At 45.9% G+C, this 16,852-nt stretch overlaps 1 protein-coding gene across 5 annotated transcripts in view; it reads left to right on the forward strand.

Annotated features, from left to right (window-relative positions):
* PLXNA4 (plexin A4) overlaps window positions 1–16,852 on the forward strand; it is a 468,858-nt gene that overhangs the window by 306,288 nt on the left and 145,718 nt on the right. For all 5 annotated transcript variants that reach the window (XM_021384299.1, XM_021384300.1, XM_021384302.1 and 2 more), the window contains one exon: window positions 5,438–5,538. In XM_021384299.1, the coding sequence (XP_021239974.1) occupies window positions 5,438–5,538 (101 nt within the window). The remainder of the gene's footprint in view (window positions 1–5,437; window positions 5,539–16,852) is intronic.

Genomic DNA, 16,852 nt, shown 5'->3' on the forward strand with positions numbered 1-16,852 from the left:
TTCTCTTCTCTTCTCTTCTCTTCTCTTCTCTTCTCTTCTCTTCTCTTCTCTTCTCTTCTCTTCTCTTCTCTTCTCTTCTCTTCTCTTCTCTTCTCTCTTTCTCTGTTCCTTCTTTTTGCTGAGTTTGCAGACTGAGACACAGGAGTTTGACCAAAACAGAGGAATTTAAGGTCCCTTTGTCCACAGTTCAGGCCATATTAAAACTGGCACGCATCCTGGGCTGTCCTGCGCATGACCAAATACCCTGGGTAACAGTTAAGGATGCCGAATCTGGATCCACCAGTGCTCTCTTAGGTGGCTTTTTGTCTTGCTCTGTTTAATAAATGTTATTATCATGAATACTCTATTCAAGACTTTGAAATCAAATAAGCTCCTCTCTTAATCTTGCTGAGGTTTTTCGGGGCCGGCTGAGTCTTGAAAGATAGCAGCATTCACAGAACCCACATAGCTTGACAGTCACTGTTCAGTGTTTTGGAAATGTATCTTTTGACTGTTGGGAAGGAAATTGGCTACTTAAGATGCCTTTTTGTACATTTAAATTAAGTTAGTCCATCAGACTGAATAAATCCTGCTGCTGTATTAACATCCAATTATAACAGAAGAGATTGAGCAATGATTCATGTTTTGACCAGAATGTTGGCAGTTTAAGGGAGGGGGGAAAAAAAAAAGTAATGTATATTGAAATAAAAAAGTCAAAAATGGGAGCCAGAAAATTATGACTGAGCACATAGCAGGAGCTTTTGTGAATATATAATGGCAGAAGTGAGAGCCAAATTTCTAACAGGATTAACTGTTACTGTCTATCAGATCCAAAACCTCCATCACTTTGTTCTAAATGACTTTCTGAAGCTCATTCATACTAGAAGTAGAGGGTGAAAGCAAGGCTGGGAGCTCCGGAAGCTGCAGTTTTAAGCTGGATCAGAGGTGAGGATGGCCCTGGTGTTGTGTGAAAAGCCCGTAAGTCATATACAGCAGGTGAGCTCCAAACTATACAGCAGTTTGCAGGTTTGCCAGATTTTTCGAGATGTCCTTGGGAGCCAGAAACACGTGAATGATTTCTTTGGGGACTTCTGAATGGATGTGTTGACGAAGTGAAGTTATCTGTTCCAGTCCTGCTGCAGCTGAGGCAGCTGGATGTGCTCACTGTTTTCTTGCTGCCCTTGAGAAGGACACCACATTCATTTGTCTGACCCTGGCTCTGGGATTGCATCTTGTTCTGGATAGCTGTGAGTAGTGGGGAGGCTGGATGGTCTCCAGTGTGCCATGGCCAGGGAAGCACAGCAGCTCCTAGATGTCCATCAGCTGCGTGAACAGGGATCTGTAGGAAGTTTAACTTAACCTCTTCAACATTTCAAAGCTACTAATATCTAGATAGTTTTTACTTCATAACTTGTTATTCAGTAATCAGCACATTCCTGGACTTCTTGCATGACCTTGCCCAGATGCCTTAAGGTTACATCTTCAAAGCTTCCTTCAGCTGCATGAGACCTCACTTGCAGCCGTGGCTCTCATGGATAAAACGGGAATATGTGCCACATCACTATGGGCTATAAGCCCTTAGAACAACAGCAGTCTCTTCCCACATCCAAATTTTGCTTAAGCAAAGTGAGGCCAAAATATCCGTTAAGCTGTGACCACTGCAGGAATACAAATGCCCCCAACCTGGCTCATAGTGCTCCAAAATGAAGGACACTTTGCTTTTGTTAATCCTCTGTCTGCTGAGACCCTGGTTATATTTGCTGCAGAACGCTGAATCCAAGTTCCGCTGATGAAAGATCAGATGTACCCCACTGAGGCTGGGAAATGAGCTTGAAATGTTCGTTAGACATTCCAAGGATGAAAAACGGGGGGAAGGAGCAATCACACTATGGTTTGCCATTGAGATTTCAACATTCACTGTTGTCCAGTCCCTTCATCGTTACAAAAAGTGGCAAGGCACTGTAACTGGGAGGTTGCACGGACTTTTCTCTTCCAGACATCTTAGGGGAAGCATAAAAAGCTGACTGCTCCCAAGGGGCACGGTCAGTTCTCAAAACTTCTCAACTTGAAAAGCTGAGTGGAATTAATTACAGTTTATGTTCCAAAGGAAAATGAGACCTCTGATGTGCCTTATTTGCTTGATGTTCTTTCTCCTTTCAGCTGATGACCCCTAGGCAGCTTCCCTTTCAGTTGCAGCTTCTTTGTTTTTTATAGTCTCTTTTCTTTATTAATTAGAAGGTGTGACACTTACAGCCCAAGACATTTACCAGCATGGTACAATTTTAATTAATCTCACAATAAAACTACTTGAGGTGAACTCATAAAAGGTCTTACATAGCAAGAATAACACGCAGCAATGTGAATGCTGACACAGGACACCTACTACTTTGGCTTTACAAGACGTGGGGTAAGGATGTGGCTTGCTGTAAGCTCACACTGTATAGCTGTACTCTTTGGGACAGAAACACAAGCAATGTGTGTTCCTGCACACACAACACACTAACTGTATCCTATGGAAAACAGTTACTCTAAATACACTGAAAGTAAGTGTGTCTTCAACGATGAAGATCTCTGTTCCCAGTAGGTTCTTTCTGCCTCTGAGAGGAGCGTGGTTATCCTTTGATGGCTAATTAAATAATAATAACAATAAAACCTACAGAGACAGCTTTTTATCCACTCTTTTTGTAGCAATTTGTGAAGAAATTGTAGATTTCTGTCCTCTAGGACTTCATTCTTGTTCATATGCCATAGTCACAAGTGGATTCTGACTCACAACTTCCAAATCCAACATCACTAGATTCTACCAAAGTGCATGTTTTGAACTTTTTAACAAAAACTCACTTCTGTAAGGCAGATATAAACTAGCTCAGAAGCTGAGATTCAGAAAAATTACCTACAGCTAATGAGAATAAATTGTGTGGCACCATATGTTAAACCAAGGATAGTTTGGATAGGAACTGCATAGCCATTACCAACTGTGTTCACAATTTTCTAATTACAAGGTGGAGATTACACAATCGATTACATCTGGATTAAGGAAAGGCAGATTTACAGTCTTTCAAAGCTGAATTATCTGCCTTTTCTTCAGGTACTCTGATATTCACAGTGCAGATGTGTTCAAGCTAGATATAACTGAGTAAAGATAATTACATTTTTCCCAGGTGGAACTAACAGGTGGTAAGGATCAGCATACAAATAATAAGGTCTCCACCCCTTGTTATCTTATTGAAGTTGTATGACTTTTTGAAAGTTGAGCTGTAATATGAGATACATTTTTGAGTGAAATGTTAGTCTAGTTGAGTGAAATCTTCAAGCATACAGAAATTTATATTTGATGAACTGACAATTCCTTCTTGACCTAAAGTTGTCCCCTAAAGGAATGTGGAGCTGTTGCATTCATGCCCAAGCCATCTTGCCTTTGAAACTTCTTGATGCTTACAGAAATTAGAATGACTTGATAACCTGTTCTGATTTTCCCATTTTCATTGCTCTATGGTCTGTTCTGATCATGTTCTTATGTGCATGGCAGTGGATTGAATTTGAGATAGGTGTTTTTGTGGGTTTTACTTGACATTCGCCCTTTGTCCTCAAAAGCTTTAAGCAGCCACTGTTGATTTCTTTGGGTGACTAGATACAGGCAGTAGTGCAATGGTAAACAGACTCTATCATATTTCTATCTGATGTTCACTAAAGCTACTGCCACCAGCCAGAAGTAAAATACAGATTTTCAGCTTTTGCACACAGACGATGTGAGGTGTCTGTGTAGGGGTTAGGAAGCCAATTTCTGATAAAAATACAAAAGATCTCCATAAATATCTGGATTTTTGTTCATAATCTCTTCTTCTTCCTTACCGTCCTCCTATGTATATACAGAGCCTGGTGTTGTTCCATTTACAGATGCAATCAGAATGAATCTTCAGTTCAAATTCTCTTGAATGTTGCACCAAGTAAAAAATTGTCCCTAGGATCTAGGTGTATTCCCTTGTCATCTGTCATGAGTAACTGTTCTGCGGTTTACAGTTGACAGTTCTCAGTGGTGTTTCATCAGTATAATATCACACTATATCATCTGAAGGAATAAACTCTCCCTGATGACATGAGCCAGGGTGAAGGCACTGGCAATTGACTGTGTATTATGGAAGCTCTCTGAAGCTTACTCAGTGGAAAAGAGACTATCAGGTCACTGGGCCCGAATTGTATGTTTGGCTTCAAAAGAAGCAAGGGGCTTAGGAAACCTAATAGGAATCAAAAGCCTGTGGTCCATTAAACAGGAGGTCAGCTAGACAGTCCCTTCTGTCTTTGAAATCTCTGACTGAAATACTTTAATTAAGAAGGAAGGAAGAATGAAAGAATATAGTAAAATGTCTTATTTTGGCAGTGTGTGGGTGTTTTAGGTCAAACTGATACCTTCTGAGCTGCAAAGTCAGGGTAACGGCAAGCTCTGTCACTACCCAGGCTGGTAGTCCCTAACCCCATTGTGTTGGGAGAAACCTCTCTGGAATGGGGCAGTCTTGGATATATGTATGGACTGAAGAGCAGCCCTGAGGAAAGGGATGTGGGGATTCTGGCTGATGGCATGTCTGCTTTGTGCCAGCTATGTGACCTGGCAGCCAAAAGGGCCATCTGTACCCTGGGGTGCATCAGGCCCACAGGAGTTTGACTCAGTGACAATTATGGGCCCCTTCCAACTCAGGATATTCTATGATTCTGTGACTGGCACAGCGTACTGCCTGTTGGGGTGTCAACCTAACGCTCTTCTGGGAGCAGTGGAGATGCACGAGGCCATAGGAAAGGGACAAAGACATCATAAGACCTCAGCTTTCATAAGAAGGAATGAGACATGATTTGTAACCACTGTGTAGGAGAGTACGGAGATAAGCTGGTTTCACTACCACAGAAGTTAACACGTTTAATTCCCCCGAGGTGCCATGTCACCACAGTTTGCACCCAGGCTGCCTGATTTGCTCAATCCCCATGAAGGCATGCACGTAAGGTGAAAAGTGACAGACCATGTAAAGAGGTCTGGATATTAGGAAGACCTTCTCTAGAAGAGTGGTCAAGCACTGGAGCAGGCTGCCCAGTGAGGTGGTTGAGTCACCATCCCTGGAGGTGTTCAAGAAACGGGGAGATGTGGTGCTGAGGAACTTGGTGTAGGTGGACAGATGCAATAGATGATCTTAGAGGTCTTTTCCAACCTTAATGACTGTATGATTCTATGAGAGATCATGATCACAGAGGAGATGCTGACCTGAACTGGATTTACACCATGTTGAACTCTAGAGCAATCTGCAGCCATATGCCTGTGTCTGTCTTAGGCCTGCTAAACTCAGTGGGGATGTCCCTTTGGATGATGAGCACCATGGGAAAAGGAGAGGGAGGGTGGCACCTCTGCCAAGTCATTAAGGCCATTGCAGACTGCTATGAAAATCCTGATAATTTGTCTCCTTTCCTCCTGCAGCTCACCCGGGTGCCCGTGGAGTCCTGCAGCCAGTACAAGACCTGCAGCGAGTGCTTGGGCTCAGGAGACCCTCACTGTGGGTGGTGTGTGCTTCACAACACGTAAGTACCTGCTGGTGTTTGTCACCATCCCAGCCCTCCTTTGTGCCCAGCCAGTCTCCCTCTCCAACCATGGTAACAGCTGTAAAGTGCTGTCTTGGTCCTTGGCTTAGCCAGATGAGCTTGGATGTCACACAGGCAGCCCCAGCAGGGACTCTGGGATTTGATGGGAGAGACTTTGTTTAATCAAGAAACATTTTTTGGCTGAAAATGGAAGAGAAAGGTCAGTAGAGACCAGTCAGATCTCCTCAAGTGCCACATCCATAGTCTGCTGTCTGCACCAGGAAGATACCCGTCCACTCTGATGTGTGTTGAATCAAACCCTCCAGCAGCTTCCCTCTTCTCTTTCACATTTGTCATGATCTCCAGTGATCTTAGATGGGAGTTGGATCTCTGAGAACACCCAAGGATCTGATCCAAGTTAGATTTCAAGGGGACTGTAAAGCTTCCAACCTCACTGTGGAGCAGTACTAATTCTGAAATTGAGCATTTATCTTCTGTGGGTCATCTCAGCTGTGCTGGCGCGGCTCATTTGGCTTATCCAGCCATGATGTTGAGCAGAGTTGTCTGCATCCAGATCCTTGGGCTTCTCTGCAACAGGCCAAGAAGAAACCTCATTCCACTATTACACTATTCTGCAGTGCTGCCCTCTGCAGTGCCTCACAAGGAGCAATGGATCCAAGTGTCCTCAGGACAGGGAGATTAGCTCATTGGCTTTGTTTTCTGTAGACTTTCTTAATGGTGTTATTGATCTTGAAGATCCGTCTCTGCAGCCTTCAGTGCCAGTGATCTCCTCCTGCAGGGAGCCCTCTGCCAAAGCTGTGCAGAAGGAGGTGTCAGGTTGGCTGAGCTCCTGGCTATGAGTGGCAGAGTGGTCTCATTTGCCAAGAACCTCTCAGCAGAGACAGTGGCTGGAAAGTGCACTGGATCTGTCTAACCAAATGCCTCCAGCTGAGCATTGCTCTGCAGGGTGCTGTCACTCCAAGTCTCAGCATCCTTGGCAGCGATGGATGGGTATTCTGATGGACTCTGCTATTGCAGTGTCTGTCTTTTCCCCTGAGTTCCCCACAAAACTCTTCCTGTTGCATTGCAAACTCTACCTGTGGAGACAGTGATCCAGTTGGAAAGATCCTCTTTTCTACCTCTCCTTTCTGGAACAGATAAAAAGGGAACAAACATGTATCATATCCCAACCTTCTGTGGGTGCTCTTTGTCTTGTATGACCCTCAATCAAAACCATGACAGTCTGCTTAATTTAAGATAATCCCTAGGTGACCCAGCTCCAAACTTGTCTCTGGTTTTGGAATAATTTCAAGGGATCCTTGGCAGACCAGTCCTGAGCTGTGATCGTCTAGGTATGAAGCCCTGCAACTTTCACTCTCAGCCCTGCTGACCTGAGGATATTTTCAACTGATATATAGCTCTGTAGTATGTTTCCATTTCATATCTTGCATCCATCCTATGGAGCATTACATGTTCCTAATAGAAGAGCAGTACAGACTGTATGCAAGCATGAATTTGGTCATTGATTGTACCGTAGCAATCAATGCTAGATATTTCATCTCCTGCCATCCAGGGTCAGTGGCAACAAGCAATCAATACACCCAACAATAAATTCCCAAAAGGAGAGAGAAGGGGCAGAGACAACTGCAGATTGCCCAGCAACCCATGATGAAAGAGTGACAGAAATGTGGCTGGTGATAAGTGAGAATGGCAGCCTTGACTGTTCTAGAGCAAGAAATCCTCATGCAAACTCAGTCCTTCAAGCAGAGATTTGTCCCGAGTCACCCAGGTCTGGGTGACAGCAAGGTCCTCAAGTCCTCTTACGTTTGGTAATTTAACCTCTGCTTCTTTATCTGTAAAACAGTGGCAAAGTCATTGAGATCCCTGTGGATTTTTGTGAAGCAATTGGAAAACAAATGTTTAGTGGGGCTATTGGTGGTAGGTGGATGGTTGGACTGCATGATCTTGTAGGTCTTTTCCAACCTAGCTGATTCTATGATTCTGTGATTCTATGGTTTCAGCCTCACTCCTGTCTTTTCCTTCTCCCTGCTTTCCCTTGCAGGCAAGAAGTCCTGTTTCCAGCCCAAGCATGACAGGGGTTTTTCAGTTCAGTCTTGTGTTCCTCTCTGGGCCTAAGTTTTTTTATCCTTCTAGATAGCCCTAAAAACAGAGGAGCATCTGCATCCCATTCAGCAATGTTTAGCTGTGCAGGACATTCATCGTAACAGTGCCATAATACTGAGGCCATTCATAGCTCTAATTTTTGCAAATCAAAACACCTAAAGATTCATTAACAGACTTTTTGCTCATATGTGATGCATGGTCAGCAAATCCCAAACAAGGATTTCTGGGGAAATCTGCCTTGATATTTCCCCTCATGTGTGCTGACCTTTCTCTTTTCCCTCCTAAGAGGAATTTCGGGGCTTGTGCATATCTAGCTGTACTGATGTGGGAGCTGTTTTTGGGAAGGGCTGGAGGAGGCATAGAGGCTGTCCAAGACCTGGGACAGAATGGGTCAGGAAATCTGATCTCCTGTAGGCAAGGCCATCCATTTCACACTTCTTTCCCCTCCAGTATAAACCATCAGGAGAAACACTGGTGAGCTGAGAAATGACTGAAGCTATAAGATGAGCACAACATCTGTCCTTTTGTTTCTCCCATACGCGTCACTCGTACTTTGGATTTCACACTCCCAAGGGCTGATGCAGACCCTTTTCCTCAGACCCCCATTTCCAAACACGTGAGAGGTCTGGGGACACCTGGGGACAGCTCTGCACCCAGCATCTCATGGCAGAGCTGGGCTGTCTGTGCAAAGGGCTGTGTGCCAGGGCTCAAGAATCGATTTCCTCAGCTCTGCCGTCCTAACCTTACACTGAGAAACTTGAGTCCACTGAGAGAGAAAGAGGCAGACAGGCCCACAGACGGCTGCAGGAGAAAGGAGGGGGGCATTGATTGGCTTCTGCCTTGAGAAGAGGAGAGCCAATATAGAGCAGGTCACCGGAGCTTTTCATCTCTGTATCTTTAGTCTCAATCTTGTCCCCCCCTCCCTTTCCCTGTTATAGCTCAGCTCCCCTCCTGGGCTCTGTTCAGGACTCTTTAGGCGGCAATGAATCATTTAGTTGGTGTAAATTGAAAATGTGCCGCTCAGTTGCTGCATGAGTCTCCAGGGGAGGGTGAGGGGCCAGGGTGGGAGCTGGGGGGGGAGGGTAGCTGAGGAACAAGGCTGAAAAGCTAATAGCTGGCATGGAGGCACGCAGTGCCTGGTCGCAAGGTCGCAGCAATGTCACCAGCCTGAAGAGTGGGCTGCAGAGAGGGACAGGAGCCGGGCAGTCTTCCCTAAGCCTGAAATGAATTGCAGCTTCCTCTTGTCTTGCTGGGTACAGCTGTGTCCAAAGGCATCATTCAGTATTTGACCCCTCGTGTGTTTCTTCTGTCTCCGTCCATATCCAAACCACCACCTGCCTCTGACTCCTTCCCCCATCACACACACAGGGGCTGAGAGTGGGGAGGCTCTTAGCCCCCAAGATGGGACAAAGACTTCTGCAGCTGATGGAGCCCTCCTTATCCCTTCGTGATCTACCACTGGCACCAGAGCAGACGTGAACAAGCGCTATTCCACATGTGCATGGCAACCACACAAGTTTTCAGCCCTTCATGATGTCTCTGTGTCTTGCTTAACACCCCAGCTGCCCTCCAAAAATGGAAATTTGAGACAAAAGGGCAGCAACAGCCCTGCAGGGAGAGAGAACGCTTTATAAAGAGGGAATGGACCGACCTTGCTGGGTGAACATGGGACCTGTCCCAGGCCCTGTCCTTTTAACTGCCCCTTCTAAATTTTGGTCATGCTGTCTCATTTCATCCTCATGTAGCATTTCTCTAATTCTGGGATAGAGAGTCAAGGAGCATGCACAAGCTGTCCTTAAGGGAGGATGTAGCCCCCAGGCACCAGCCTCCTTCTGCTCTGGGATTTGCCCTTGCTGCTAAGGGGACTCCTTGGCCAGCAGATTATTAGCTGCAAACGTACAGGAAAATGGTCCCAGGTTCAGGGAGGATTTGTGCTATTACACAACTTTTTTTTTTTTTTTTTTTCCCAACTTCAAGGGGAAAAATGTTTTTTAAAGAGAAATATTTTTAAAGCCATTTTAAAAGGGGCTGATAGGTTCAGTAGTTGGAGATTAATTCATTTATACCTCAGTCATTCTTATTCTGGATTTTTATTGGAGGCGGTAGCAGAACTGGGGTTTGGCTCTGATATCTGCACTCCTCTGCTGGCCTTTGTGTGTCCTTTTAGCACTCAAAAACCTCAGTCAGGGAACCGAGCCGTCTCCATTGGCTTTGTAGCCCAATGGTAGTCCAGCTGCAGAGCAGGTGGCAGGGATTCCTCTACTTCTGAGCAGTGGGATTAGGATGGCATGGCTCCCTGTAATCATCCTCACCTCATGATTGAAGTGATATCAGAGAGTTCTGACATATGGGTTGTACCAACCACCTTCCTGGACCTTGTTTGTGGACTCTGGGTTGGTTGACTCTAACAAAATCTATTAGGCTGATCTGACCACATATTAACTACACTGCTGTAAGCAGAGGAGGTTGGTGTTTATGAAACACTGCAGAAGTCAGATGAGGGTTTTTTGGTTTCCCCCACGAGGTAAGCCCTCTTTGGAAGGGCTTTATGCTGTCATCTGGCAATAGACATCTACATTGGTATCTGAGCTCTATGCCCCCTGTGTCCTTCTGCTCTTTCCCAGATACCTTGTAGCTGAAGGGTGCTTCTGTGCGCAGAAATTACCATGCTCGTTTCTGACATGATATGGAAGAAAATGGCACTTAAACAATTTGCTTTCTGAAGAATGAGAGATTAGTGTGGAGGAGGAGGGAGGTTCGTAATCCCTCCTCAGACTCACTGCCAGACCAGGGAAAAGAAATGTTACAAAGTGCAGCTCCCACTGTCTCGTCTCAGCTGGTAACCCGATGCGATGCTGCTTGCAGAGGCTCATTGATCGTCCCTGGCTTTAACTTTCTTGGTCAAAGTCTTCGGAATCACTAGAGAGGCTCAGGTAACCTAAGCCGCCTACAGATGCTGCAATAAGACCTTTTTTGAAGGGTCTTTTTCTTGTTTGACTGCGACTGTCTTTCAGGGTGAGATTGTTTCTTTTGCCCCTTCACCTCCTCTCTTTTCCTTTCCATACTTTCCCTTCGCTTCTGAAGGGGAAGGAGGATTTCCTAATTGCTACAGAGGGGCATTGGGATCCAGCAGGGCAGAAGGGTGGAATATTGCACTCAGTCCTGTGCCATCATGAGCTCTGACAAATAGTGATGAAAGTGTAATTTGCTGATTCCTGTAGGACCTTGTGATCTTACAGACTCTCAGCTTCCACTGTAAGAAACCAGGATCTGAGCCATATTCTCTGTGCTGTTTTGTCCTGAGGTGCAAACTGGAGTGCCATCAGAAAGCTAGCAATTTTAAGTGCTTTGCGTTTGCCTGGCATGGTGAGGAAGTCTTGGCAGTCATGGCTGGGACTTTTGCTTTACAGTATAAGATTTCCATCTCCTTTCCTGTCTCAACATCATCTTGACAGAAGCCAGTTCTATCTATCTTCAGAGCATTGGGAATCAAAGGTCAGTTGTCAGTTGTGGCCTAGGTACATGAGGAGCAAACAATTCCCAACTTAAATCCTGCATTGCCTTGGCAACTTGTAACCAGCTGGGCTGATATTCCGAATCATGGGGAGGGAACTTCAGAGCTGTTACAATTGCTGTTTGGCATCCCTGTGTGTCTGAGATATTTGGGGACATTTATCATTTAGAAGTTGGATTCGATGATCCTTATGGGTCCCTTCCAACTTCGGATATTCTATGATTCTACGATCATTGGAACAGGAGAGTGCCAGGTATGTGCTGTTGGTACACAATGGGGAAAAAGAATAAGCGAAGTGGAAAAAATAATAGCAAGAAATCCAGAGTCTTTCATTTGGTTCCATAGTCTCCAATCAGTTGATCAGCAGTGTTAGCAGTGGTGCAGACCTTGATGTGTTGCTCACTGGTGGCAAAGGCAGGAATGAACCAGCTGTCGAGGTACATCATCTCCAAACACTGCTTGGTTTGACTCCTCTCCAGTCTCAGCTGGCACTCAGACAGCGCTGCACATGGCCTGTGAGCCTGTCCATCTGATAGCAAGGGAAAATGGAGTCATCTTCCCACAATTGGCCTTGGCACAGAGTGATTCCCACTTCTTCTCAGGTAGTTATCGAAACTGGAGACGGCGTTTCAGCCTGTGCACAGAGGGAAGCGCACAGCAGGGGGGCTCTGTGGAGGGACAGCGGCCCATTAAGCATTCTACATTGAGCCTAGATAATCTTTAATCTGTCTGCTGAGGTATAGCTAAAGTACCCATCATTTCACACCTGGGCATTGCCTCTCCTTTAGTACAGACGAAATAGCCCCCAATGTGACAGCTCTCCAATGGCCTTTTGAAATGAGATCAGGGCTCTTAGTTCCTGCAAGAGGAAATTCTTGGGTTGGGGAGCATGCCTATTGATGGTAATAAAGCCCCGAGTGAAACGGAGGCTCCTGGGAATACCATTTTACTACAGATGGGTGATGACATTAAACAAACGACTCTGAACCATCCCTATACCTTGTAGCATAACAGGTGTTCACCGGTCCTGGAGAGCTGACCTATCTCTGCACCTCTCTCCATCCCTGTATCCAGCAAAGCAGGCATCCTTCCATTCCCTAGGTGCCATCCTGTCCCCTTTGGGAGCACTTTTGCTGTCCTGGTCTACCTAGCAGTGCAGGACAGAGTTGTGCCCTTCACAGATTGATTATCTTGGTGGATGTGCTCGCCTCAAGCGATTCAGAGACAGCACTGGGCACTGCGGACTGTAAGACGCAGGCGTGTGGTAAATGTGTTTTGATAACAACCTTCTTCCTTGATTAGCTTATTTTGCTAGAGGGCAGTAGGGAGGAGTGGGAAGATAATTAGTTTGTGCGACGGGTTCCAGCAGAAGATTTCTGCCGGTGCAGCCTTGTGAGTCAGGTGTCCTACTTGGGGTTTGTCTCCACCACAGAAATATTAGATGCTCAGGTTTAGTATTGCAGAACATTCAGCCTTCGCACAGAAAGATCTCTTGGTTCCTTCTCCCCTGAAGTGAAACATGGCTGCACCATCCGTCATGGGCTAAGGGGGAAGTCTCATGCCAGGGCAAACAATAAGAAAATATAATGGTACTCAATGGTACCTGGAGACCTTCTTCTAGAGGATCTCCTGTATGCAGAATCCTTCACAGGGGATACATCCTCATTATCTCAGCACCAGCCTTTCTCTGATATACAACACACCAGTGCAAGCTGTAGCCAGATATCTCACAGTACATAGTTAGAGTAACAGCTAGGGAGGGGGCAGACCTACCTGCACAGCTTAGAAAGTTTTCAGGTCTTAGAATCGTAGAATCTTAAAATATCCCAAGTTGAATGGGACCCCTAAGAACCATTGTGTCCAGCTCTTGGCTCCACACAGGACCACCGAATAATCATACCATACATCAGAAAAGATGTGTACTGGAGGTCAAATGGAAGCTAGCTGGAGTCCTGAGGACATCTCAGTGACATTGGACTCCCATGTGTGAGCGGCAGAATGGATCCGAACATCAGCTCAGTGTTCTCTCCTCATGTACTTTGAACGTGGTCAAAACCTGGGCCTGGTTTCTCTGAATTTTCAAGTCCTCTAGGGTCCTCATTTGCAATAAAGCATAGCTAGACTTCTCTGCAAGGTTGTGCCATGTTCTGGAGTGAACTGCTGTGATATATGGCTGGCTCAGTAAACTCATTCTCAGTCTCTGGGTTTCTGTAGGGAATTGCTGTCTGTCTTGCTGTCACATGCTCCCTGGTGCCTCTGCGGCCCATGATCAGCCAATGAGGGAAAATGGCATGCCAAATGAGTTCTCCCCAGGGTGGAGGGCTGCCTTCCACTGTTTCTTCTGTGACATTTCATCATCTTCAACCTGTGACAGATCTCAGAGGGGAATTGGGTGTGGAGGGGGAAGGTGCCAGGAAGCTCTTCTTGATGAGGAAAGCACAGAAAATCTTTAAGGTACCTGTTTATCTGGATATGCATTCTCCACGAGTCTACACATAAGCACTCCTGCCCATAAATGCACCCATTATCTTCTGTCACTCCCATATTCAATGGCATGCCAACAAGTGTCCTATGCAACCTACCATGGGGAACTTTCTTTAGCAGGGGGGTTGGACTTGATGATCCCCAGAGGTCCCTTCCAACCCCGACAATTCTGTGAATCTGTGAAACATTCCCTCTGACTCCCACCAACACACATGTTCTCTGCCCCTAATTTTCCCTATTGTACTCATTCACCCAAGCAGAGATGTAGAGGCTGATCCTCTGCCAGTTGGCATCTGTACCAGGGATATTTTATCACCACTCCCTGTATCACCATGGTCCTGGGAATAGAGGCTTCAGGAGCTCCAGAGGTTGAAGCTTATGATCTCCTTCTGCTGTTGGGTCTTTTGTTTTAGTAGGGAGATCTTGGTTGCTTTGCTATGAACATAGTCTCTTTTTCCTTCTCCCAGCAATATACACATTTTTTTCATTTACTGAGTGGAACTGAGCAGGTCATCATCTTATTTTCTTGAACATCTTGTCTTCCATCACTTTCCATCACAGACTTTACCTTCAGAAACTTCTGAACAGTATAATATCAAGATTGGGGACGATCAGCGAAAGCAGACACAGGTGTTTTAACTCCATGTCTACCTACCATGAATTACAGAAGCCAGATGACAGCCTGATCTCTGACCTTGTGGGGTGATGCAGAAGTCCCTCTCTGATGTATTACACAACACTCATATCTTGCAAATGGACCCTGCCCATCCTTCCCATGGCTGTGTGTGACACGGTGCCACAGTTCTCTGCAGGGCTCAACAGCACAGATCAGCCACTGAGAAGAGCAGGAAAAGAAAACACATTGACGTGACTTTGGTTGTGTGACAGATGAGTGGCGGATATGGAGGTGGAACAACATTTCTTGCCTTCCATTCCGATGTCTGATAGATTGGGCCACAGTAATTTCTTCCAGGAGTAATGGGAAGTCTTAATAGTCTAAACCCTGGAGCCAGAGCTAAACTGGGTTGGCTGACATGTTCAGATGTAAGAAATCAGGTGATAGAAAGAAAAAAAGCTTTCTTCCCATTCATCTTCAGTTCACACCAGAGACACGTGGGCTGTGAATGATTTTGCTGATTTTGGACAAGTTTATTAGGAGGATGTTTATCTTAATCTATTGCTAGCTTTCTTGTTGGAGAAATTCTGATTCTTGAGTAGGAGGACTTCTTCTGACCTTATAAACACTACTGTAACCCAGAGGTGTTCATTGGTAGTGGGCTGAGTAGCCTCCTAGAAGTGCTGGTTTCTCCTTCTAGTTTTTGGTAAAACTTTAATCGTTAATTTAAAAATGTCTAATTTATAGTGACTCCCATCCTTCATTTCCATGTGGCTTAGACACTTGTCTGTAAGAGGAGAATAACAGCTCTTCTCTCCCTTGTAGGAGGCTGTGAGGTCCAAAGCATTAAAGCACTTTGGACTATGAATACAGTTAACCAAAGTCCTACAAGGAGCAAGATGAGGTGATGGAAGGTTCCCAGACAGTACTGGCTATAAAGCATGACCAGATGAATTCCGTCTCGCCGGTGGCTGAGTAAATTTGGAGTTCATTTAATTAAAACAGAAGGAGTAGCAGCAGACATGGCCAGATGCTCAATGCATTGAACATAACCAAATCACCCCATGTCCTTTTCTGGCTGAGGTGGCACCAAGAGGGTTAAGGCAGACAGAACAGCAAGCAAAACCTCCCGTGTCCTCCTTCTCCCTCCCATATCTCATTCTCAGGGCCTCCTGCCCCTCTGCCCCAGGCACAAGAGCAGATCTACATTTTAATTGAGACACCTTATGAAAATAATCTCAATCTAGCTCACCCATGCCTGGAAGGCTTCTCCCTTGTTAGCTCAGTGCTGACACTGAGTGCAGGTTTGGGGGCTGGGGGTATTTGTTATGTGTCTCCCCTTTTCAGCCCTAATTCATTCCTAGGTCTGGGGGAGCATGGCAGAGAGTTGGAGTAGAGCAGAAAATGACAGGATATTACTTAGATCTTCACCCCCTCTTGCAAAAAGCAGTGGAATGCAAATCCCAAAGCCATGCACCAAACCATGCAGCAGGAACTGCAGTGCTTGGCAGCAGCTGGGTCCTGACTCTTGAGGATTTGCTCCCCTGGGGATGGGTTCTGTAGAGATGGCTGACCCCTGTACCTCTGTAGCAGGAATGAAAAAGAAGCCAAGATGCTTTAGATGTTTGCCTGCAGGTTGATGGAGAAAGGAACGGGGTGAAACGAGTCTTTAGTCTGTTGCTTGTGTCGATGAGTTCCCACTCTGATGGCTCAGGACCAAGGTGAGGAGGTGACCACAGGAAAACCAGACATTTTTCACTTCGTTGCAGCAGCAGGTTTAAATAGTTCATACTAGTGTCCTGTCCCGATAACAGGTTCTTAAGCATTCTTAGGGCATGCTGCTCTGTGTCCTGCCCTTTCCATATCACTCCCTAGCGATTTTATAATCAGACACGAGTCTAGCTGAACTTCAGTGTTTTCTTCACCTTAGACCCTCAGAAGAGACCAAGACCTTCACCAGGAAGAGGTGTGAGCTTTGTTTGCAGAATTCCTCAGTGGCAGCAGCGAGAGGAGCTCCCATGAGCTGTCCTTTCCCTTGACACCCTGTGAGCTGGGATGAGGCTGCTAGACACGTCCTGCCTCCAACGCCTGCTGGGAAGGGATGTTTTAACCAGCCAGCCCTGCCAAATGAGCACTGGCTTGTTTTGTGCAGGGCAAGGGGGCAGGATTTCAGTTCAGATAACGTTTTCCTATTTTGTCTGCTCCTGCTCTCTTCGAGCATTGCCTGGCCTGATAAGGCACTATCAGAGCAGAGCATCTCTGTTGGAGCCACCACTAAGAAGCGGCTGGGCTGGAGGTGGCTTTCCTCAACTCCTTGCAGGCTTCCCTGGCCCACTTCCACCCAGAGCCCCCGAGGAGCCAGGCAGTTAATAATGGTAGGAGGATGATGTTGGGAGGGCTGCCAAGAGCTTTAGCTCCATGCTGTTCTCAGGGAGAAACTGCAAACATGGACCAGAGTGGATCAGTCTGATCCCCTCCTCTTTTTCACCCAGTCCTGAAAATAAGCCTGCAGCTGACTTTCTAATCCTGAAAACAAGCTTGCAACTAACTTTCAGATTATAAGTAACCCAGAATGC

The sequence above is a fragment of the Numida meleagris genome, chromosome 1, assembly GCF_002078875.1.
Source record: "Numida meleagris isolate 19003 breed g44 Domestic line chromosome 1, NumMel1.0, whole genome shotgun sequence".
NCBI classification, from domain to species: domain Eukaryota; kingdom Metazoa; phylum Chordata; class Aves; order Galliformes; family Numididae; genus Numida; species Numida meleagris.